This window comes from Delphinus delphis, chromosome 10 (genome assembly GCF_949987515.2).
Source record: "Delphinus delphis chromosome 10, mDelDel1.2, whole genome shotgun sequence".
Classification (NCBI taxonomy): domain Eukaryota; kingdom Metazoa; phylum Chordata; class Mammalia; order Artiodactyla; family Delphinidae; genus Delphinus; species Delphinus delphis.
The window spans coordinates 60,611,761-60,637,225 of NC_082692.2; the positions used below are offsets into that span (position 1 = coordinate 60,611,761).

The window sequence follows — 25,465 nt, forward strand, 5'->3', positions numbered from 1 at the left end:
GAGCCCTGAGGTTGGCACAAGCACTGAATAGATATGACAACATATCGTTTACATGTACAAAAGGAGAGACCAGAAAGAGGCAAGAGAGTGTGCTCTTGCTGGGTAGGAAAAGGGCTTCTGAGCCACAAGTGAAGTGGACCAAGTCTGGAAGAACAATGAGCTTTGTACCCTTTTGGGTTGGGGCCTGGCTCCACCTCCCCTCCACGGGCCTCCTGAGTAGAAGTGTTGGAGGAGTGGAGGAGGGTCTGTTGCCCGCCTCCTCCACCCTTCAAATCCAACTTTAGAAGCCAATAAGCAAATCAGCCAGCTTAAAACAAGCTGGAAGAGCTTCTGGAATGGACCCCGCTGGAGCCTGAAGAGAGACGGATCCCCTCACCCCTCTCCTTTGATCCCTCAACTCTGAGCTGGATAGGGAAAGTAGCCCAAGAGGAGCTCCTACGAGGCCACTGCTGGCTACACAGTGGAACCCAAAGTCAAGGTCAGCCCCTGAAGGGAGTGTGTTAGAGTTCAGTCTTCTCATGATCAGCTTCAGTGGTCAGGGTCCTGGACTTGGAGGGGCTCTCCAGTATTTGTGCCTGGGAGACAAAATGAGCCCAAAGATATTCTCCCAAAGCCAAGTTCCCAAACACACACACACACACACACACACACACACACACACGCACCCCAATCCACAGGAACACAGGTGATCTATGGGTCCTCTGTCTAACCTGGGGGCAATGACCCCCAGCATGTATGTGTGTATAGGGGGTGTGGTAGAACCAGAGTGGAGTGGAGGTTTAGTTCCTGTGACCCTGATCGAGAGCCCATACTCAAGATCAAAGTCCTTTTCCAGAGCCTGGGACTGTAGATAGTGGGAGCAAATCAAAAAGAAGAGATGAGGGCTTCCCTGGTGGCGCAATGGTTAAGAGTCCGCCTGCCGATGCAGGGGACACAGGTTCGTGCCCCGGTCCGGGAAGATCCCACATGCTGCGGAGCGGCTGGGCCCGTGAGCCATGGCCGCTGAGCCTGCGCATCCAGAGCCTGTGCTCCGCAACGGGAGAGGCCACAGCAGTGAGAGGCCCGCGTACCACAAAAAAAAAAAAAAAAAAAAAAAAAAAAAAAGAAGAGATGAGAAGTCAACCCCCAACCCTGGTCCATTATAATTGGCTTCAGACCCCACCACCACAGAATGTACTCAGACGCAGGGAGGGAAGTCTTGGACGGCTTAACTGGCCTAACTCGCTCCTTCCTTGACCTAGTTATCCTCTCCCCAAGGCCAAGTTCCTCTCCTAGTTTTCCTGATTCCTCTACAGTATGTAAAGGGGCTGAGCCAGGGAGAGTGGGGAGGGGGAGGGGAACCAGGCCTCAGCCCTTCTCAGGAATTTGGGGCTCTATGGCCTGTAAACAGCAACTCTCAGAGCAGCCCTCTGGTTCTCTGTAAGTGCTCTGGGGCCATTGCCTGTGTCTTGAGCTGGGGAGGGTGGGACACAGGGGCCATCTTTGCAGCCTTGTCTCCAGGAGCCCTCAGGAGAGGGGAAGTGGGCAGGGCATTGTGCGTGAGCCCAGATTACTCACCCAGGGTTACACATTTTGCAAAGCAATTAGTTCTGGAGTTGAGACTGTCCAGATGGGTTGGTAAGAGGGTTTGCTCTCACCAGGGTAAGGATCAGTTGGAGACACTCACAAATCCCTGTGTGAGGCTGGAGACAGGGGCCTGGGAGTGGGAGAGAGCTCCTTCCTCATGACTTTCCTCTCAGCTCCTGACACAGCACATCGACTGCCTCTGACATGTGGAGTTAGACAGCTCGTACCCTCCCTGGGAATCTCCTTGCATCTCTGGACCATTTGGTAGCCTAATATCGTATTACAAAAGAACTTGGATCTTCCCCAAAGCCAGCTGTGCCTCAGACTGTGAGCTAGTACAGAGGACTGATTAAGGAGGTCAAATGGAAACCAAAGGACACAGGGGGAGAGAGGAACCCAGGTAGAGGATTAATTACAAAGAAAGAGGTCAAAGGTTAAAAGTCAGACTAGGCAACAGGCTGCGGGATGGAGGGGACTAGAGGTTGGAAGACAACACGTGGGCTGGCACTGGGGCCATCCTGAGCCAAAGATCCTGGAGGCCTGTGCACATCCTGGGGGAGAAAGGTCTATAGCTGAGACCAAAAGAGCTCTGGAGCCTGAGGGCTGCTGCTGGGACCCACCGCCTGGAGTATAACACACAGACGTGTCCCCTCTCACCTCCAGGCAGGCTGCCCGGTGGCCCCCGCGCCATGGGGACTATGGGCATCGGCTGTGGCTGCATCAGCAGGTGTGTGCCCCTGCATCATATTCAAAGCCAGATAACCTGTCCCGGGGCACGTGGGTTGAGAAGCAGTGAGTCCGGGAGCTGAGGCCGTCCATTCACTTGAAACTCCTCCATCACTTCTTCCGAGGGGTCGGCTTGGTCCTCTTTTTCAATCTGGTTTACAAAGAGAAACATAAAAATCCCGAGCGTTGCTAAGTGATGTGCTCTTTCTCCATGCTCAGTTAATAGAATTATAAATTTATAGACTACCTTTGCGGTTATTACTCTTCTGCTAAACTCAGCCTTAAAATCTCAATTCTGGAAACTTCTCAATCCTGGAACTATCTGGCCAAAATAATATGATAATTTTTTTTTTTCCGGCCTGAGCCTAGGAAAGATATTCTTTAAAATATCTTCTGTTTTTATGTACAGTAAATATTGCTTTTGTTTCCTTTTTGTCTTTCTTTCTTTCTTTTTTTTTTTTTTTTAAATATATTTTGGCTGCACCGCACAGCATATGGGATCTTAGTTCCCTGACCAGGGATCGAGTCCGTGCCCCCTGCTGTGGAAGCTCGAATCTTAACCACTGGACCACCAGGGAAGCCGCTGTAACTCCTTTTAATGATTCAAAAAGCCAATTTGGCGAGGACTTAATGTTGTTAAAATATTTTTCTAAAAAGAAAATGTTCTAAGTGAAATAGCAGTTTAAACCATATACAAAAACTAGACATACAGATCAGAAATGAAAAAATAAAACTGTCTCTATTTACAGACAACATGATTGTCAGTGTAGAAAATCCCAGAGTCTACCCCCCAAAAAAGCTAGAATAAGTGACTTTAGCAAGATCACAGGGTACATGATCAATGTTTTTATATATTGGCAGTGAACAACTGAAATTGAAAAAGTACTATTTTTAATAGTACCTAAAAGCATGAAATACTTAAGTATAAAGCAAACAAAATATGTATGTGATCTGTATGCTGAAAACTTCAAAACAAAAAGGACCTAAATGAATGGGGAGATATAGCATGTACAGTTCTCCCCATGCTGACTTATAAACTTGACATAATCCCATTCAATCCCACCAGGATATATTGTCGAAATTCACACACTGACACTAAAATTTCTATGGAAAAATGGAGGAACTAGAATAGCCAAAGACAATTTCAAAAATAAAAAACTGTGTTGGAGAATTTACACTAAACTGATTTTAACACTTACTGTAAGGCTATAGTAATCAAGTTGATGAAAGAAAAGATATATAAATTAGTGAAACAGAATAGAAAGTCCAGAAATAAACTCACTCATTATGGTCAACTGATTTTTGACAAAATTGCAAAAGTAATTCAGTGGAGAATCTTTTCAACAAGTTGTGCTGGAACTATTAGATATCCATATGCAAAAAAAAAATGGAACCTCAATCCATATCTCACACCATTTACCAAAAAATTAACTCAAAATAGATAACATAAATGTGAAACTTAAAATTTTAAATTTCCAGGAGAAAATCTTTGTGATCTTGGGTTAGGCAAAGAACTCTTCCATACAATCCAAAAAGCACACATACAATACAAAAAACATGATATATAAAAGAAAAAATTGATAAATTGAACTTTGCCAAAGTTTAACACTTTGGTTCTTCACAAGACACTATTAAGAAAATGAGAAAGCAAACCACAGGCTGGGAGAAAATATTTGCAAAACATGTATTTGATAAAGGACTTATATCCAGATATATATTTTTAAACTCTCAAAACACAATAATAATTAAATAACCCACTTTTTTAAGTGGGCAAAAGATTGAGCACACACTTCACCAATAAATGTCTTTGGTGGATGATATATAAGCTCATTAAAAGAACATCATTAGTCAATAGAAAAAAACAAAATTAAAAATACAGTGAGGTACCACAACACACAATATTAGAATGGGTAAAATTTTTAAAGCTGACAGTACCAAATGCTGACAAGAATTCAGAGCATCCTACTTTGCTAGTAGGAATACAACCACTTTGCTAGTAGTGCAACCACTTTGGAAAACAACTTAGCAGTTTTATAGTTATTTAAACATACACCTTCCATATGTCCCAGCAATACCAGTTCTAGTTATTTACTCAAAGAAAAGCAAACTTACACTCACATGAATGTTTACAGAAGCTTTATTCATAATTACCAAAAACTGGAAACAACCTAAATATCCTTCAACTCGTGAATGGAAAATTCTGATAGGTTCGTACATACAGTGGAATACTACTCAGCAATAAAAGTGAAAGAACTACTGATTCATGCAACAAGAACATGGTTCAATCTCAAATGCATTATGCTAAGTGAAAGAAGCCAGACTCAAAAGGGTACATACTGTATGATTCCATTTATGTGACATTCTAGACAAGACAAAACTATAGGGACAGAAAACAGATCAGTGGTTGTCAGGAGCTTGGGGACTGACTTCAAAGGGGAAGTATGAGGGAAATTTGGAAGTTGATGAAAGTATTCTATATTTTGATTGCGGTGGTGGTTACATGACTCTGTGCATAGAACTGTTTGCTGAAAATGTTGAATTCTACTGCATGCATGTAAACCTGATATATGTATGCATGTGTGTGTGTGTGTGTATGTGCCTTGTGTATTACACAAACATACATGACACTTTTTGTGTCATGGTCTGTGGCTTTCTCCTTTATCCGAATGCAGGTAACTGAACTATGGCTTCCCAAAAGAAAACAGTGCTTAGTGATATAATCACCGTAATCCTGCTTTCCACCCAACTACTACTGCCCTGCTGTGTGTTTTTTCCCAGTAATGCTCAAAACTGCCTGGAAACAGACAGGGTGAAGGCAGATGGTTGGCTTCATACAAGGCTGGAGGTTTTCCCAAGAATATGAGATAGATATTCAAAGGGTAGGGGAATGTAAGGTATTTTTGAGAGAGATTAAAATGTTGGGCCATGGTTTCTAATTTGGAGAGGGAGAAAAGTGAAGAAAGAACGAGTCTGAATAGCCATTTTTCCAAAGAAGACACATATGGTCAACTGGTACATGAAAAGATGCTCAACATCACTAATCATCAGGGAAATGCAAATCAAAACCACAATGAGATATCACCTCACACCTGTTAAAATGTCTATTATCAGAAAGACAAGAAATAGTAAGTGTCGGTGAGGATGTAGAGAAAAGAAAACCCTTGTGCTCTGTTGAGGGGAATGTAAATTGGTGCAGCCACTGTGAAAAACAGTATGGAGGTTCCTCAAAAAATTAAAAATAGAACTACCATACGGTCCAGCAATTCCACTCCTGTGTATTTATGCAAAGAAAATGAAAACATTAACTTTAAAAGATATATGCACCCTCATGTTCATTTCAACATTATTTATAATAGCCAAGATATGGAAACAAGTGTCCATCAGTGGACAAGTGAATAAAGAAACTGTGAGATATATATATATATATATATATACACATACATACAACGAACCATTATTCATCCATAAAAAAGAATGGAACCTTGCCATCTGCAACAACATGAATGGACCTCGAGGGCATTGTGCTAAGTAACATAAGCCAGGGAAAGATAAACACCATAGGATCTCTTCTATATCTGGAATCTAAATAAACAAACAAATGAAAAACAAGCTCATAGATACAGAGAAGAGAGGCAGGGGTGCAGGGGGAGAGAAATTGGTAAACTGTTTCGATTTGGTTTTTTACTTTGAATAAATTGAATAATTCATAAGGAAATAATTTAAATTAATAAATAAATGATGATAACTTGAAACATTTTTTAAATCAAACTACCAGGGAAGAAAAAAGGAATCTGATGGATGGAGAAGGAAAAGCCAGGGCTCAGAGTACCAGAAGCACCTGGTGAAGTTTAAGAACAGTTGCTGTGGGCACACTTAACAAAGCAAGCTGGAAGAAAAGCAGACGGTTGATGTGGAGTTGGATGATTCCACTGGTGATTTCAGAGACGGCAATTTGTTTCCCTCATTGGAGAATAAACTTAGAAAGAACAGATGGTTCATATGCAGCTCCATCAGGCAGAGCTCAGCAAGCCTTCAGCGCAGCCTCACGGCCTGTTCTAAACCTACCCTAACCTTCTCAGACCTCCAGCTCTTTCATCCTCGGGGTATGACTTGCCTTCATCCTTTTTTAAATGTTTTCAAATTTTTTATTATTTATGTATTTTTTTGGCTGCGAGGCATGTGGGATCTTAGTTCCCCAACCAGGGATCGAACCCACACCCCCTGCACTGGAAGCACAGAGTCTTAACCACTGGACTGCCAGGGAAGTCCCCTTAACGACCATTTAATGGGTCTCTATTTTGCAAAACCAAACGGCTTTTCCTGTTCCCATCAGTGGCCTGTCCCTCCACACGTACTATGAAGGAGCCTTACTTCTCTTACTCTATCCACGATCTCCATCCCCTCTCCTTTGTTTCCAATCTCACCCTCACTTCTGCACCCTTTCCCATCAGCTCTTAATGTACTTTAAGTTATGGTAAAAAAACAAAAAAAATTCTAGAAAGTAGAATTGGCAGGCGTGTGTGTATCTCAAGAGGTTGGAAGTCAGGGTGGGGCTTAGGTTTCCAGTAGGGCTGATTAGAGGGGCTGTGGTGTTATTTGCTGAGGTTGTTGATAAGAGGAAGAGCGAGTGTTCATGGGAAAGAAGTCAAGTGGAGATGAGTTGAGTTTGATAACATCCACGTTGATCTGCTGGGCAATCAAGCCCATATATGAGTTTAATGCCAGGGCTGGAATAAGGTTTACAAGTCATCACCATGCCGGTCACGTTTAAAACCATAAGAAAAGTCTACAAATAACAAATGCTGGAGAGGATGTGGAGAAAAGGGAACACTCCTACACTGTTGGTGGGAATGTTAAGTTGGTACAGCCACTATGGAAAACAGTATGGAGGTTCCTCAGAAAACTAAAAATAGAATTACCATATGATCCAGCAATCCCACCCCTGGGAATATACCTGGACAAAATTATACTTCAGAAAGATACATGCACCCCTATGTTCATAGCAGCACTGTTCACAATAGCCAAAGCATGGAAACAACCAAATGCCCATCGACAGATGAATGGATAAAGAAGATGTGGTGCATATATACAATGGAATACTACTCAGCCATAAAAAAAGAATGAAATAATGCCATTTGCAGCAACATGGATGCAACTAGAGAGTATCATACTAAGTGAAGTAAGTCAGAAAGGGAAATACAAATATCATATGATATCACTTAATGTGGCATCTAAAATACGGCACAAACGAACCTATCTACAAAACATAAACAGACTCATAGACATAGAGAATAGACTTGTGGTTGCCAAGGCGGAGGGGGGAAGGGAGAGGGAGGGACTGGGAGTTGGGGTTGTTGGATGCAAACTATTACATTTAGAATGGATAAACAACAAGATCCTACTGTATAGCACAGGGAACTATACTGAATATCCTGTTATAAACCATAATGGAAAAGAATATTAAAAATGTGTATATATATTTACAACTGAAAAAAACCCATAAAACCATAAGAGACTCTGTAATGGCCTATATGGGAAAAGAATCTAAAAAAGAGGGGATATATGTATATGTATAACTGATTCACTTTGCTGTGCAGCAGAAACAAACGCAACATTGTAAATCAAGTATACTCTAATAAAAATTTTAAAAATAAATAATTAAAAAAAAAAACAGAAGGCAAAATCAAGGAGAGGGCTCAGAATAAAACCCTAGAGGATCCCAAGGTGAAGTGTTGCCAGAAAAGGAAGGACTCATAAAGAAGACCAAGATGGAAAAATCAAGGGAAGTGGAAGGGCTAGTTTACCCAATCCTGCACAAAGAAAGAGAGTTCTCTCTGGTTTTCTGGAAGGTGAAAATGCAGAATGTACCTCTTGGCATCAGGAAGACAAAAGGAGGACAAGTCACATAGAAAGTGTCTGGAATAAGTTTGGGTGTGCAGACCTGAAAAGCAGGCAGACTACCTCTATCTAAGAGCCTGAAACTTAGCAGCTGGCCCCGGAGCCTGGGTCTGTTAGCGCATACTCTCGGATCCCTCACAGTAATTGCTCATGGGTTGGCGCTCTTCTGAAGTAAATCCTAGCTTGTCAAGTATGTAAATGTTTATAATTGCATTTTCCTTTGGCAGTCCTGGTCATCGCCAACAAACCGAAAACTATATACAGGTGCGACCACTGACTGGGGGCTAACTCCCGAGCTCAGGGTTGTTACTCAGGGGAACAGCAGCATCACTGAGAGATGGGCCACTCATAAATACCATCTGAGCAGCGGGACCAGGGGCATACATCATCCCCCCTGATTGCCCAGAGTTTGGTGCAGTGCTGTACACGTGGTCTCGATGACCAGGCTTGAAAATACATGTGGAAATAGATTGGGCCTCCAGGCTTCTTGTGTGCAGGGCGCAGTTTGTACAAGACAACGCTGTGAAAGAACACATCAAAGGCACACACAGTACTGCTCACATATGTGTGAGTGGCCCCAAATTAGTCACACAAAGCCGCAGCCACAGAAGTTTTCAGAAAACCACAGATCTTAGCTCCTGAAAGCAGAGCACCAAGGAGCCAGAAGAGTCTCAGCTCCGGAAACACGTCTTAACCCTAAAGGCCAGGATGACCTGTGAAATACTAAAACCTTGAAGAACTGAGAGTAAAACAAACTAAAAGGGAGATGCCATGGTTTCTTTCCATCAAATATGAGAATGCTGGCATGTTCAATCAGGATGCAAGGAATCATACCTATTGGATCCTAAGATTTAAATATTCACTGGTTTTTGAAAAGATGTATCCAAGGGAATTACTAAGGACACAAAAGTCCTTTGTCAAAATTGTTTGACCTCAAAGGGTCAGACCTCAAGAATGGCACCATTTCAGAAAGCAAGCCTGCTTCAGGAAAACTTTTTTGACCCTTTCTTCACATGTAATTTAGTAGCTCTGCTTGAGAGTGAATTTCTTCCCATTAATCTTCCTCCCACCCCTTTGATTTAGGACAGTCACTTAGTGTCAATAGAGTATGTATGCATAGCGCATACAGCATGGCGAAGCAATGTCTCTAATGCATTACCTTAGGACCTTGGGGAACCTGAGAAGGGAGAATGAGTATCGTAGGAAGGGCTCAGATGGTGCATCTGTGATGTCGTGGGACATTATGAATGGAGCCTGTCAGGTCCCTTGGTTCCAGGGAAGGGACGACAGCTGAGGAGGCAGTGACAGACTATAGAGGTGTCTTCCCTGATACCCACCGAGGATAGTTAACTGAGGGAGTCAAAATACACCAACACTAAAATATCTCTTGAGTTTAAGTGAATTCAGCAAGGCTGAATCCAGACAAATCTGTGGCTCAGATGAAATTGGCTTTCATTGTCTTCCATCTCCTTTCCATGTCCTGGTTCATTCAACTCCCGGCCACCCAAATAGCCATCACATAGCTCACTGGAGATTGTGGGCTTGAAGCCACCACCATAGATGTCATGCCTCATATACAATTAATTTCCTCTGCTCTGTACATTTCCTAACCACTTCCATATTTCAAAGCTCACCTGTCCTAGGACCTTATTACTCAGGCCCCTCAGGAAGGCATACATTAACAACCAGATAACTTGACGCACAACTTCCTATTACAGTTTTAGTGACTTACCAGTCACTCACCAGTCTGTTACTTCCTTCCCAAATTAACCTCACCTGATCTACACTGGGGGAGGGTTGGTTGCTTGTTGACAGTGCAGATCCCTAGAACCTCACAAGTGACCCAAGGAATTAGGTTCTCTGGGAGCATTTTAACATGCTCCCCAGTTGATTCTTCTACATACTAAATCTGTAAACATCATGAGACATGCATGCACTATTATGTGCTATGCAGGTTCTGAGCATCAGAGTACTTATGAGAATCCCAAATACAGTTTATATCCATTGTTAACTTATAAAACAGGTTCATTTTCAAATACTAAAAGGACTAAAGAGTTGGCCTGCCGTGCGTGTGGACAGAGAGTATAAGGGAAGTCTCTTTACCTTCTGCTCAACTATGATATGAACCTAAAACTGCTCTGAAAAGTAAAGTCTATTAAAAAAAAAACAAAAAAAAAACAGGCTGACCTTCCCAAGATGGAGCTGATGAACATATGCTGTTTGGTTCACTTATTCTCTCTACAGGCATCATCCCCTTTTATCCTCTACTTATTCTAACCTAACTTCTTCGAAGCCCCAGACAGGCAGAATCATTCTCCAGGCTTCCATAGCCCAATGCACATACTGATTATGAGAGTATTAGAGCGTTTAACCCTACACTGTGACTAACTATTCTCTTGTTTGGTTCTGGTGGATCACAAACAACCTGGCTTGTTCTGGCCACGTTCCCATCCCCCAGCATAGTATGTGGAACTCTATACATATGCAATCAAGATTGTTGAATGAATGAATGAACGATCTTGCCACTGAAGTTAACATCAGATGAAGTGTGTTGGGAGGAGGGGTGGATGAACTGGCTGAGCCTCTCCTTTTGCACATACACAGATACCCCTTAGAGCCACCATTCCTTCTCTCTCTGAGGGACAGGAATCGAGGACCTCATTTATTCAATCTGTTACTGTGGTCCATACTCTGAATTTATAAATTAATCACTTCCAGTCCTACTAGACAAAGGAAGCAACTGGTGCTGCCATCTGAAGTATTGTACCAGCAGTGGCTATGTGGAAAACAGAAGCCACACTAGGAGTTTCAAACAAGGGGATTTAATGCAGGGAACTGATTACACAGGTTTGGTAAGGCTGAAGGAGGGCCACTGAGATAACCTATTGTTAGTAAACACAGGAAGCAGCTACTAACCTTAGGGCTGGGGAGCAAAAGGGAAGAGGTGGTGTTACCAGAACCTAGAGGCTTTGTTGGGGGACCCCCCACGGCTGGTGCCTGGCCCTTTCTGGGGGCTGCTGCGCGGCTGCTTCTTGGCCTTCTGAGGGGAACGCTGCTTGGCTGGTGGAGGTCGGACTTCTGGGCGGGGGCGTGGCTGACGTTCGGACCTCGGAGGGGACCGTGGCTTGGCTGGTGCTCTGACCACCGCGGGGGGTGCAGCTGGCTGGCGCTTGGGCCTCTGAGGGGACGTTGCGCGGCGGCTGGTGCTGAGAGGGCCAAAAGAAGCTGGAGGCTGGAGCAATGGCTCTCCTCTGTTGCTTTAAGGGATGCTGACAGGAGCTGGAAATAGGAAGGCAGCCCTGCTCCTCCCCCCGCCCCACCTTCCAGTCTCCCTCCAGTACCTTCCAATGCCTGAGCCTAACGGGGGAGCCGACTGTCAGGGGATTGGGGGAAGCGCAGTTTGCAGAGCCTCAGCCCCAGCATCGCAGAGTAGAGCAGGAAGGGGGAACTCAGAGCTGAGAGACAGAGGCCAACGCCCAGCCCAGGCGCCAGGTGGCAGCGCAGACCACTCACCTGGTCTTCTGGCAGGCACAGCAGATCCAGTCCTCCTCTTTCTTCTGGTAGAAGCAGCCACTTTTACAGATGCTATACTTGCGGTCCACAATCTCGCGTTTGGAGTTGAGGAAGGTGAACGGCGGGCAGCAATGTATGCTGAAGTGCTCCGAGAACTTCTGGTTCTTGGAGAGTCTGGGGCCCTCCTTAACCACTTTCTGACTCATCTCACTGGAAATCAGTGATGCCGGGGGGGGGGGAGGTGGGGAGACATAAAACAGCACATTCATGTGAGGGAGCTTTCTACTCAAGGAACCCACTCCCTGCTACTCCCATGGCCCAAGTTAACATTCAGGGCTATCCTCCATCCTGAATCTGGAAGGTCAATTTCCTGCCCAGCTCTATGGAAATGAACTCAATTAGGAGTTTGTTCTTTTTTTAAAATTTACATACAATTTTTAAAGGTTACACTCCATTTACAGTTATTACAAAATATTGGCTATATTCCCCGTGTTGTACAAATACATCCCTGTAGCCTATCTTACACCTAAGAGTTTGTACCTAGGCAATATAAGGGAAGAGTTTGTTAATTTTTATTTTTAAATCATGTTTTCTGAAAATGGACTCTTTTTAGCCACCCACTTAGGACAGGAAAAAATATTACAAAGCCAAACACATCTATGGCAAAATAATATTCTAGATTTAGGAATGGCCGTTTCTCTAAAAAACCAAGAAAGCTTTGTTATTGAAAGCATAATCTCTATTCATACAATGAAATACTACACCAGAATGAGAAAGAACAGACTGTAAGACACAGGTCAACATGTTTGAATCTCACAAACATAATGTCGAAGAAAAGAAGCCAAACACAAAGGAATACACGCTATATGATTTAATTTATATGAGGTTCAAAAACAGGCAAAACTAGTCTAGTACATGGTGCTAGAAATCAGAACATAGTTGTATTTGGAAGAGGTGGGGTCTGACTAAGAAGAGGCAGGAGGGAGCCTGCTGGGGGCGGAAAATGTTCTGGATCTTGATCTGGGAGATGACTGCACAGGTGTATACATATGTAAAAATTCAGTGAGCTCTACACTTAATTTTTGTGCATTTTACTGTTTACCTCAGTTAAAAAGGAAAAGTAAGAGGAGGAAGAGGAGAGACTAGAGAGTTTTGATTCTTGAAATATTCTGAAAGGGGGGCAAAAACTTAATTACTACAACATCCTTTGTGGAAACGTGACACATGCAGAGATAGTCCTACCTAACACTCCAAAACGCTGAAGCACACAGAGTACTTAAATGACTATTAACCAACAAGAGTCTACAAATATACACAGGTAATGTGCATATACCGGCCACTGAGAATGTCCCCCCCTCAACAAACTCAAGGTCAAGTTGTACACACAGACGTGCAGTATACAATTACAAGACACGGTGACATCGACCAACAGAAGTATGTACAAAGATAAAGGAAACCCTGAAAAGGGGATAGATTCTTTGAAGACAGAGAAGATGATCTGGGTTTTAAGGATGAATACATTAAAAACAACTAAGTTATTCTGAGGGGATATTTTGATTTTTTGTTGGTTGGTTGGTTTCTATTGTTTTTTATTGAAGTATAGTTGATTTATAATGTTGTGTAACTTTTTTGTTTTTTGATAGGGTTGTCTTCTGCTACAGATAGAAGTGAGGGCTGAGGAGCAAGTTGAGTGTAGTTATGAGAAGAAAATACAACCTTTTGCACCTCAGTCTGTAGAGTCCATATTAGGTGTTACACCTGTTACATTGCAAATCCTGTTTCCCAATGTTTCACCTGCTTTTATCATGCAAAAAATTAATTTTTATGTAATTAAGTTTCCTAGTTCTTACTCAGGGTTTTATATTTGAGTTCAGAAAGTCCTCCCTACTTCAGAAGCTCTTAATCATACTCATAAATATCCCATTTTGAAAGAGAATCCTCTCTGAATCTCACTTTCATGTCTCTTTTCCTCTCTATAACTCCTCACTTTTATAGACAATGTTCTTGAGAAGTTATCAACACTCTCTTTCTCCATTTCTATGTCTCCTTCCCCTCAGTGCACTCCAATCTGGCTTCTGTTACTACCTCCCAAAGACACGTGTTTCTCATAAAGACCTCCATGCTGCCAGACCAGCGTCTTCTTGCTCGATCTCTCCATGTAAATGCTTCCCTGTCCTGTCACTCCATGTTCTCCTAGATTCCCTCCTCCATCTCTAGCCCTTCTGTCTCAGTTTCTCTTATAGGCTCATCTGCTTTATCCAAAACTTTTAATGTTAGAGTTCTTCAAGGTACAATAAATACTAAATTATTAATAGGGTTACCTTCAAGCATCCACTTCAGCATTTATGATATGTTAGGTTGTGCCAGACACAGTGCTCAGGCTCTGTAGGGGATGCAAAGCTGAATCATGTTTAGTCCCATCCTCAAGAAAAGTATCCACCAGCTGGGAAGATGGGCAAGGATGCCCATGGTGTACTCATGGCCACAAAACCTACCTATTGACCCCAAACACGTACAAGTCTCTGAGGAGACTGAGGGGATGGATCAGCTAAACACCCTGCTGACATCTTGTAGATGGAGGAATGTTGCATAAATGTTAGTAAGTGCAATACAAGGAAGGGATGCTGTGGAACATGAGAATGTGCTGAGACAATGGCACGGAGAGTCCACAAGAGCGGGGCCATACATTGGGCTGGGGAAGCAGGTAAAACATGGGTAGAAACATCTGGCCCTGAGATTTGGACAGCAGAGATAAGGGTTTGTGGAGGACTGGGAACAGTTGATTCCTAAGCAAAGATACAGAAGGGTGAATTGCAGTCCACCTGAGAGCCCACCCGGTCTTCAGGGCAGTGTGGGAGAGGTGACAGTGCCAGGACACAGGTGATGAGGTAACACAGGAGCTACCCATCACTGCGAAGGATCTAGCCCTTGTGACTGGGAGTGTGGTCATGCCATCAGCTGATCAGGAGTCTGAATAGATGAGAGGGAGGGAGATCATCTCATTGGTCTGGGATATCATGAATTTAAGGCGCTCATGACATCCATGTGGAAATGGGCATCCAAAACTCAGGAGCTAGAGCTGTCGGCTCGAGGGTCCTTCACCTCATGGAAGAGGCACAACCTTGGGAGTGGATGTACTGGGTGTGAGCTGAGCGAGGAGCCAGGCCAGGGAAGGCTCCCAGGAGGAGTAGTGGGCCTACCTTCAAGCTCCAGGAAGAAGAGCTAGGGAAGAAGGAGCAGCAGGGGCAGCCAGGGAGGTGGGAGGAGTAGCAGACTCTTAGAAGAGAAATCTGCAAATTTGCAGGAGGAGGAGATGGTCAGCAGTATATATATAAAAAAAAAAACCAAACAAAAAAACGCTTTGTACAAACAAGCATTTTTAGACCAATGAGAAACTAAAATTGATTTTTAGGATCTGATTCATTGCAATTACGACCCTAAAGATCTGCTGAAGCCCTACCAAACCCTGCACATGTGGCAAAGTCCAGCTCAAGTTTCTACTCCCGTGGGAAATAATGAAATGAAACACTCCAGGACTAAGCAGCAGGAGTCATTTCTTCAGGCTCCCGGCACATGGAGATGATGTTACTCAGTTTCACAGGCAACTCAGACATCCCTAATTCCTCCAGCCTTCTGGGGTCATCTTTCCCCAGATTGTTCAGGCACTCATCACAAATAATAGAAAATCTAGCACTTGCCCCAAATTTTTATGAATGACCGGCATGGGGTAAGAGGGAGATTTTAAGTCTCCTGTGACTCTAAATTTCTACTCTGACTGAATTCTCAATTCCCACCCACCTGACAAGATGCCTGTGCCCCCTCTATGCCTATCTAGACCCCCTCCCAGCCATCTCTTCCCCAGCACGTCAGGGGAAAGTTCTCAAAGTATTCCCTGGCAACTCTCCTTACTCTCCGCCTTCGCCCACCGTGTCCAGCAGGGAGCAGCCTAACCGCTTGTTACTCATCACATGTGTTCCTAATGGAAAAGCGGTTCTCTGCCCTGGACCCCTGACATTCTTCTAGATTAACCAACTGAAAATTCACCCAGCTTTAACATAGCATTTCCCCCCTTCCTTTAGTAAAATGTTAACAGTCAGTGGAAAGGCTCTGGCTACTATTGCCTGTGGTAGCAGAAGTACCGCGTTTAGCTTGGGGTACATTGTAATTGGTTATATATACTCCCCTCCAACTCTGCCCCACACCATGCCCCAGTTTAGAAATGCTAAGGTCCACATGCTGAGCCATAGCAACGTACACACGAGCCATCCTTTCCCACCATACCAGGCTTCCTAGTAAATTAGTTGTAACTACAGGCAAATAACTAACGGCAGAAGAAATAATTCACATTTCCTGATGCCCTATTATCTGGTGGTTCTTTTATATACTTTACCTCATTTTTCTAATATGGCATTATCATCAACAAACTTAAGATGAGATAAGCAAGGAATATGACCAAGTTCAAAGAGCCAGTAAGAGGCGAACAGGGATTTGAACCCAGGTCCCTGTGACTCCAGCATCTGGTGCCGTCTGACCAGGCTCAACATGGTCTGAGCCCTCCTCTCTAGGGAGCAGGTGTCTCAGCCCTCCTCTCTAGGGAGCAGGTGTCCAGGCGATGAGACCAGCCTGGACTTTGGGGAACTGGAGTTGGGTCCAAGGAGGGAATAAGGCTGCAGAAGTGCATGGGTCCATGTCCCAGGGTGAAAAAGACTGAAAGTTGGGGAAACAGCTCCCTGAAGAAAGGAATGGTAGAGGATGGCGTGTGGAGACATCAGGACAGTGCGGTGGCCAGCACCTCCTGCCAGAGCACAGAGGCTCACAGTGGGGGCGCTGCACTGTAAACTCAGGCAGGGTCGCGAGGGGAGTGTGACCCATGGGTGCTTCCTCTGTCCCTCCCTCACCAGTCCTTAGTAGGTTTTAAGACCTTATTCACTGTTGAGAATTTAAAAACTTGGATGAAGGAAAATGATAAAAATTCCTAAATTCTTATCTCATAGTTAACCACGTAAAAATATTTGAACGTATTTTTTGCCTTGAGAATATTTACATGTAAATATATAGTTAATAAAAAGTCAGACCATACCTTACATACTTTTCAAATTATATACTTGGAAAAATCATTCATTTTTTAAATAAAGTTTTATAGATGTAGACATAATGTCACTCATAGCATTTTCCTATAGCTTTTAAAATCTGTGATAAATTTATACTTGCAGCCCCCTTTATGGTTTATATCATGTATTTGCATCTTCTCTCATGTTCTTGATTAATCTTGCCAGAACTTATCCACTTTACAATTCTTTTCAAAAACAAGCTTTTGGGTTTCCTGCTTGTCTTTGTTCTTTTTTTTCCTAGTCCATTAATTTCTGAGTGCATTTATTATTTCTTCTTTTCAGTTTTCTTTAGGCTTATGTTCTTGTGCTTTTTACGTATTCTTGAGACAAACTCTTCTCACATATGCATTTATGACTATAACTTTTTCATACGACTTCAGCTGAATACCACAATATTAACATAAAATTTTCATTTTCTCTTCATTTTAAATATGAATGAGTTCTTCTTTGATTCATCAATTCCTTTTAAAAATCTGTTGTAAAATTTCCAAGTGTATGAAGTTATTTTTATTACATTGACTTCTGATTTTAAGGCATTCTGGTCAGAGAGTGGTCTGTATGATAATGACTCTGATATTGGTTGAGCTTCATGTTTCACAGTAAACGTTTTTAAATGTTCCATGTGTGCTTTGAAAGACTGTGTATTTCCAGAAACAATTTGGAATTATCTACGGAAGATAAGAATGTGAACAAGCTACAATCTAGCAGTTTATTCTTGGGCACAAACTACAGTCTAGCGATTTATTTTTGGATCATAGCTCAACCTTGCAGATAAAGCCACTTGGTGGAGCACAAAGCTGGAGGAGCCTGAATCCTTGATGACAGAGGTTCTAGGCCTGGATCCTTGAACACTGACCACGTTTTACAGGAGAAACAAACTTACACCCTGTTTAAACCACTGTTATTTCAGCTACAAACAGTCAAATACAATTCTGAATTAATATACTCAGTTTTCTCACCTAAAAGAGGGTGTCTGCCTCAGTTTGGGTGCTATAAAAAATACCATAAATTGGGCAGTTTGTGAATAACAGAAATTTATTTCTTATAGTCTGGAGGCTGTGGAGTCCCAGATGAAGGTGTTGGCAGATTCTGTGTCTGGTGAGAGCCCACTTCCTGGTTCATAGATGATGGAATGAGTGAGGGAGCTCTCTGGGGTCTCTGTAATAAGGGCACTAATCCCATTCATGAGGTCTCCACCCTCATAACCTAATCACCTCCCAAAGGTCCCACCTCCAACTACCACCACACTGGGGATTAGATTTCAACATATGAATTTTGGGAGACACAAGCATTCAGTCCATAACAGGGGAATAAAAAATAATAATAACATTTAACTCATAGGGGTTTTGATAGTATTAAATAAAATAAAGTAGGTGAAGAACCTAGCACTACCAAATACAAATAACTTGCTTCATAAACTCCATTTTCCTTTCACTAAGAATTCATTCAAATTCATTTGACCTAATTCTACTGACTTCTTCAGACACACTTTTTATGTATCTCACATGACATTTAATTTAAGCATTAATTAAATGCTTAATGAAGTAAAGACATCATTATTTACTTTTGTGGCTAAAAACAAATCATTATAAACACTACATGATGTTTTCACAAACTATACTACCTAATTGCAAAGCAAATATCATTATAAACTGTCTATCAGAATGAGGAGAAGAAAAGTGACTGAACTTGAAACTGTAAAGTATAATTTCTTCTAGGCTTTCCAGATGTCTCCATATACTCCAAAACTACAGAGGAGGGGAAAGTGAGGCAGGTATTTGAAGAAGGAGAAAAAGGAAGTGAAGGAGAGGAACCAAAGGGAGAACAAGAACCTCCCCTCACTATTTATTGTGCACCTACTATGCTCCAGATGCTTTATATCTGTCATTTTTAATTCTCAATATAACCCTCCAGGTAGTCCCTACTGTCCACATGTTAGAGATGAGGAAATTGAAACCTGAAGAAGTTATGTAAACTCACCAAAATCATATAGTAATGATAATAATAATAATAGAAAACTCATAATCGCCAGTATGATTACTAACTACCCAATATCTGCCCTGCCCTTCAATAACAAACCCTGATTTTGTTTGGCAGCATGATATGCCCAGTTAAATATATACAACTCCCTATGTGACCACATTCTGGCCAAGGAGATGCAGGCAAAAGTCCATGGGGAAGATTACTTTTTTTCAATAATAAGGCTTTTATTCAAGGAGGGACTCTCCCCTGGTGAGTACATCCAGCCCAACCCAGCTTTTCCTGGCCCCCAAGAGGCAGGATTATTTCAGCCTTTGGACCTTGAGCCTTAGGGCTCCTTCCGCCTACTTCCTTCCCACCAACAGTTACACAGCAAATGCTTCTAACACCTTGGGGCTCAGCCCAAAGCCAAGTCACTTCCTGGGGAGACTTTCCAGACCCTTCCCTTCCCCCAAGGAGAAATGATCACTCCTCCCTCTTTTGTGCCCTGGCCTTGTGTGCTGTATATAATTCTAAGAGAGCATCTGGAACCTGTAGGGTTGCCCTTAAGTGTTCTGCCCTCAGAGCTTTGTTTGACGCCTAATTCAGAACAGGTGTTCAGTAGATGCTTGAGTAAGGAGAGCATGAACAAAGGATGCCTCTCACAATGGCTGCAGGAGCCCTCAGCCTGTCACTGCCTGTCCCCAGATGCTCTTTAGCAGTCCCACTAACTCAGGCAACAGAATCTGATGAATGAAAAAGGCAACACAGGAAGGGACTTTTCTAACTGATCTTGAAAGTTATAAAACTGGGCTCTTTAGGAAAAAATAAGAGGCTTTGTGAACCCACTACACTTTTTTGTTTCTTTTTTTTAAAATTAATTTTATTGAAGTATAGTTGATTTACTCTACTATATTTACTATACTATACTATAGTGTTAATTTCTGCTGTACAGCAAAGTGATTGTTATACGTATATATTCTTTTTCATATTCTTTTCCATTATGGTTTATCACAGGATATTGAATATAGTTCCCTGTGCTATACAATAGGACCTTGTTGTTTATCTATCCTGTATACCATAGTTTGCATCTGCTAATCCCAAACTCCCAATCCTTCCCTCCCTCACTGCCGCCCCCTTGGCAACCACAAGTCTGTTCTCTATGTCTGTGAGTCTGTTTCCATTTCGTAGATAAGTTCATTTGTGTCATATTTTAGATTCCACATGTAAGTGATATCATATGGTATTTGTCTTTCTCTTTCTCACTTACTTCACTTAGTATAATAATCTCTAGGTCCACCCATGTTGCTGCAAATGGCATTATTTCGTTCTTTTTTATGGCTGAGTAATATTCCATTGTATATAGGTACCACATCTTCTTTATCCATTCATCTGTCAATGGGCATTTAGGTTGTTTCCATGTCTTGGCTACTGTAAATAGTGCTGCTTATGAACATAGGTGTGCATGTATCTTTTTGAATTATAGTTTTGTCTGGGTATATGCCCAGGAGTGGGATTGCTGGATCATTTGGTAATTCTATTTTTAGTTTTTTGAGGAACCTCCTACTGTTTTCCACAGTGGCTGCACCAATTTACATTCCCACCAACAGTGCAAGAGGGTTCCATGTTCTCCACACCCTCTCCAGCATTTATTATTTGTAGACTTCTTCATAATGGCCATTCTGATTGGTTGTGAGCCCACTATAACTTTTTAATTCATGCAAATTAATTAACAAGCTTAAATCAATTACATATTCTAGAGATGGCACTAGCATCTCTACATACCTACCAATGTCATAGGTATCTTTAAACACACTCTCACTATTCCCTAAGGAGACTGCAGGTGGAAATGAGAACTGTGAACATAAAACGGATTTTCTTCCTTCCATCCAGACTTCCTTCCCTTCTACCATCTTTTTTAAAAGGCAGTTGGGGTGTGGGGTAATTATTTAATAGAAGCAGCATGTGGCCCTTAGTCCCAGGTGGTCCTCTGGAAAGAAAGACAGTGCAAGTTGTAAGTTGCCATGCTACATCTCCATGGGGTCACGGGAAGTCAGACATGGAAATGGGTACAGGCTCTACCAAGTGAAGGGTGGATGCAGGTCAGTATTTGGAAGACAGTACATTTCTCCAATTCTTGTCAATCAGATCCCTCAGAACCATGAGCAAAGGCTGCCCTTGTCTTGTGATTAGAGAACTCAACATGGGAAGGACAGGAGGCAACTGACTACCTAGGGCCTGAACCCTCTGTGAGAACAATATTCTGGCTTCAGAGATCAAAACTCCAAAGGAGGACAGTGATCAGTCCCAAGATCTCTTAATACGTTACATGGATTAAGGAAGGGGTGGTTTAATATATACTTGGGAAAAAATTTTTAAGTTAATAAAGCAAGAAATTTCAGATTTATTAAAATTCAGCTCAGTTGTACCAAAGAAAAAATCACATAACTTTTTCATTGCTCTATAATTGTATAATTGATACAATACTACAAGAAAGGAGAAGGGACAGGGCAGGAGAACCTCTGAATTCATACTGCCTCGATTGTTTCTGGCATAAACTGTTTCTTGCTAATAAGTAGTCAGTTAAAGTTCAGCTCCTTATCAGGACTATTCCTTACCTCCCTCTATGCCTTCTCAAGGTGGAAAAGAGTATGGGGAAGCCAAGAGTCCTCGTGGCAATGAGGGAAGGAGTGGCTGGTCTTTGTGGTGTCCTTCTCTGCCGAACTCTGCCATAGGTACCTTGTCTGGTCTCACCGGCCCCTTGGCATGAATGACACATGTTACTGCTGACCACTTGACCCACCAAAGCCACCAGTCATCAGGGCCCCTACCCAGCAGCCTCCTATTCTGGTCCAGGTGTCCTCTCAGCTCCTCAGAATTGCTAAAGGTCAGAGTAGAGAGCGAGCAGGAAAGGAAGCCCAGCAATGAACAGGACATGAAGATAGATTGAACGTAGGCAGGAAGGAAGGACAAACAGGATTTCTCCAAGAGAAATTAAGGTAGATGATGAATCATTTTGCTAAGATGGGAACAGATTTAGGGATGGGGAAGGGGAAGAGTCAAATATTTAGTCTGAGGCGTGTTCAGTTTGAGAAACTTATGAAGCCTCCAAGCAGCTGTGAAAGGAAGTAATTGGCCACATGGGTCAGGAGATTTCGAGAGAGAGAGAGGATGAGAAATAAATTTAAGTGTATTTGACATACAGATGAGATTTACAGCCAAGGGAACACAGGAGAACAGCCAGGGAGAAAGAGAGTATAAGAAATGGAAAAGAATAACTAGAAAAAAATTTATTCACAGTAGCAACAAAAATCTTTAGATACCTAGAAGTAAAGCAGTAATTAATATGTGTAAATTCTTGTGGGGAAAAAATTCAATTCCCATTCTTGATAAGTACCCTTAGCATAGTGGTAAGGGAAAGGGATGTCCTTAACATTATAAAAAGCTAGCTACCAAAATATCCACAATCACAGCTTACTGCTGGTGAAATCTTAGAAACATTTTCATCCAAATCAGACACCCCAAGAAGGATGCTGTCATTACTATTCAACATGGCACCCGAAATCCTAACCGGTACAAAATACAAAATAAAACAAAACAAAAAACCGTGAGACTCCACAAGCTGTTAGAACTTAAAGAAAGTCCAGTGAGATTTCTGGACCCAAGATCAATGCGCCAAAATCAAAATCATTTCTGTAGGTCAAGAGGATCCAGTTTGAAAATGTAAAAGTAAAAGAAGCCATTCACACTGACTACAAAACCATAGGACACCTACAGGTAGAAGTATATCTGATAAAGGAATCGCAAGACTTTCATGAAGAAATTTGCAAATCCTTTTGAAGGCTGCAAAAGAAATAGCCAATATCCTAAGTATGCTATCTCTTAATCTATAAATTTAATGCAATTCCAATAAATATAGCAGATTTTCATGTAATTAACAAGATGATTTCATGGTTCTTATGGAAGTATAAAGGACCAAGACGAGCCAAGACAGTTTTGAATAAGAATAGGGTTTTGCCCTACCAAGTATCAACGCTCATCATAAACTATACTAATTAAGACAGTAGAGTATTGGCTTGAGAATAGACCAATAAATCAATGGAACAGAATAGAGAGCCCAGAAACAGACCCACATATGTATGGAAGCATGGTTCATAACAGAGGGGGCATTTTTTTTGTAAATGGAAAATGGTTTAACTACTCAAAAGGGAGACAAAATGAAGTAGACAAAAGACCCCAACAAGAAAAATGATAGCAAACATGTCATGAGATGGAAGCCAAACACTATTCAAGGGCTTTATGTATTTAACTCACTGAATTCTCACGACCTCACAATAGCCCTGCTTTGCAAATGAGTAAGCTGAGATACAGAGAAGTCAGATAACCCACCCAAGGACACAGAGCTAGAACATGGGAGCCCCAGGATTCCAACCAAGGTAGGCTAGTCTGTATTCCTAATCCTGACAGTATGCAGCTTCTAACTCAGCACACGTGAAGAGGAGGGAAGCAAAGATTATGATTTTATAGAATAAAAGATACCACTGTGGTTACAAGTTAAAAGACCTGTGCCAGTATAGAAGAAAATGTATGAATACATAAAAGTATAAAGTTTTAATAATCAGAATGTTTAAGAAAAAACAAGCTACAAATATTTTTAAATGGGCAAATAATAGAAAGAGACGAATCTTTAAAAGCTAGTAATCGTATACAAATACGTTTAATTCTGTAGGGCTCAAGGAAAGAGACAATAGCAGCAAGGGAATGTCAATTCACGCCCCTTCTGACTAGCCTGAAAAGGGGGTGAGGGGATAACGTTGCTGAAGGAGGGGGAAAGGCAGCCGATCAGAGCGCAGGGAGGGGCACAGGGGCTGGTGCATTCAGTGCTCAAGGCACTGTCCCAGGCTGCCACGGGGCACGCTTGCTGCAGGTGAGGAATGCACTTGGGTGCTTTGTTGAGGAGCTGTTTCTGGAATAAAAAACTGAGGCTTCAAAAGTTCCACTGCAGGCCCAGGCTTCTTTCACGTAGCCCTACCACATCCTACCAAAGGCTGCACAGCCCCAAATCCTCTGCTGTGAAAACCACTATCACCGAGGAGCAAATTCATTCCACATTCACCACCTCCCTTAGAGATCTTGAATAGCTTCTTAAACCTTGCTAATTCTCTCTCAGGTCGGGGCTAATGCTTTCCCCTGAGAGTAGATTTACACAGTAAAAGACAATGGCTTCCGTGTTGATTGGTCCACAGGATGTCTCTAAGGGTGGCTTTATCCATTTGTACTCATTTATTCATTTGTCTCCTTGGCAACCAAATTGTTTACGACTAATTGAATGTTGCACAGTAGATTCTTGTTGAGAAACCAGTTCCCCCCGGTAATGGAAAGCTTCATACAGATATTTATTTTGAATCAGAGTGCTTTTCCACAGAGAGCATCATCTTGCCAAGCTCCAGCACTGATTTGGGGAGCTGCTGAAGCTATGAAAACATAATAGCATAAGAGGATACTGTTGTCTTGAAGTTGGCAACTCATTTGGCAAGACAAAACAAAGCCCTCATTGCTTTGCTTTGTTTCCAGGTGATAAAGACAAATTAAAGTGGTCCAAGGACCACACTGCGCACAGATAACTATCTCACAGACCCATGCAAAAGCCCTTTCTGATTGAACAAACTCTGCCTAACCCTCGGCTATTGTAGGGAAGGAAACAAGTGTGACCCAAGGTTGGTATCCTTAGCACAAAGATAATATATTTAGAAAATGTTTCAGGAGTGAAAACCTTGCTTATTATAGCAGAGCTCGATAAACATGTAAGGAGTACAGTAATTTTCTGAATGTAATTTTAATAACACAGTGTTCTTCATTTTCTTACATCTAAAATTTCAAAATACATGGTTTTAGCTTATCAAGAGAACTTACACTAGGATTGTAGGTGAATGAATAATCCCATACTTTTCTACAGACAGGAGACAAGAGAGTCCAGGAGAAGGAACCAAAAACATGAGTCTGTCTCCTCATCTATCCATATTCCCTACGCAAAACCACGGAGACTCTTCCCAGTTACAGAGCAAAGTCCTTGCTTCTTTAATAATATGGCACATAAGACTCCCCATGATTTGGTCCCTGTCCACCTTTCCCCTTTGTCTCCCACCTCCCCCCGCCCCCCGCAACTGCTGTAGGACAGAAGCATCATCCCATGATCAAAAGATATGCCCCTGAACATACTGTTTCCTTTTCCTGGAATGCCTTTTCCCCATCATGGTTGTGTAGTAAACTCCTATTCATTCTGAACAACCCAGCTAAGGTCTCACCTCGTCAAAGGATCCACCCCTCCTCTGGGCTATAATTTGTACATACTTCTGTTGGTGAACACATCCCACTATATTATAATAATTGGCTGTAGGTCTGTGACCTGAGTTTGAACTCTCTGAGGGAAGGATTTCTGTCTGAATCCTCAGGGTTCTGCTGCTCCTTCTACTCGATGAATGAGTATTAAGCGTGATTGATTTGAAAGTGTCTTTAAAATTCCCTGGGGCTTCTGTCCCCTGGGATATCATGTAGGACTCCAGCTGCTTTTGTCAGATTCCCAGCAGGGCTATTCTAAGAATTAAGGTTTTAACATAAAATGATCTCTCCACAGAGACCATCTTATTATTTTGTTATATTTTCAAGGTGCGAAAAATTAAGTTATTTGTCTT

General features: G+C 42.2%; 1 protein-coding gene across 2 annotated transcripts in view; it reads right to left on the minus strand.

The window, feature by feature from the left end:
* The window catches only part of MOBP (myelin associated oligodendrocyte basic protein), a 43,217-nt gene that overhangs the window by 12,047 nt on the left and 5,705 nt on the right, over positions 1-25,465 (minus strand). The window contains exons 3-5 of one of the 2 annotated variants that reach the window (XM_060022304.1): positions 11,704-11,913; positions 11,107-11,396; positions 2,224-2,443 (exon numbers count right to left, since the gene is read on the minus strand). In XM_060022304.1, the coding sequence (XP_059878287.1) occupies positions 11,141-11,396; positions 11,704-11,909 (462 nt within the window). In that variant the 5' untranslated portion in view covers positions 11,910-11,913 and the 3' untranslated portion in view covers positions 2,224-2,443; positions 11,107-11,140. The remainder of the gene's footprint in view (positions 1-2,223; positions 2,444-11,106; positions 11,397-11,703; positions 11,914-25,465) is intronic. The other variant, XM_060022305.1, reaches the window with a different exon arrangement.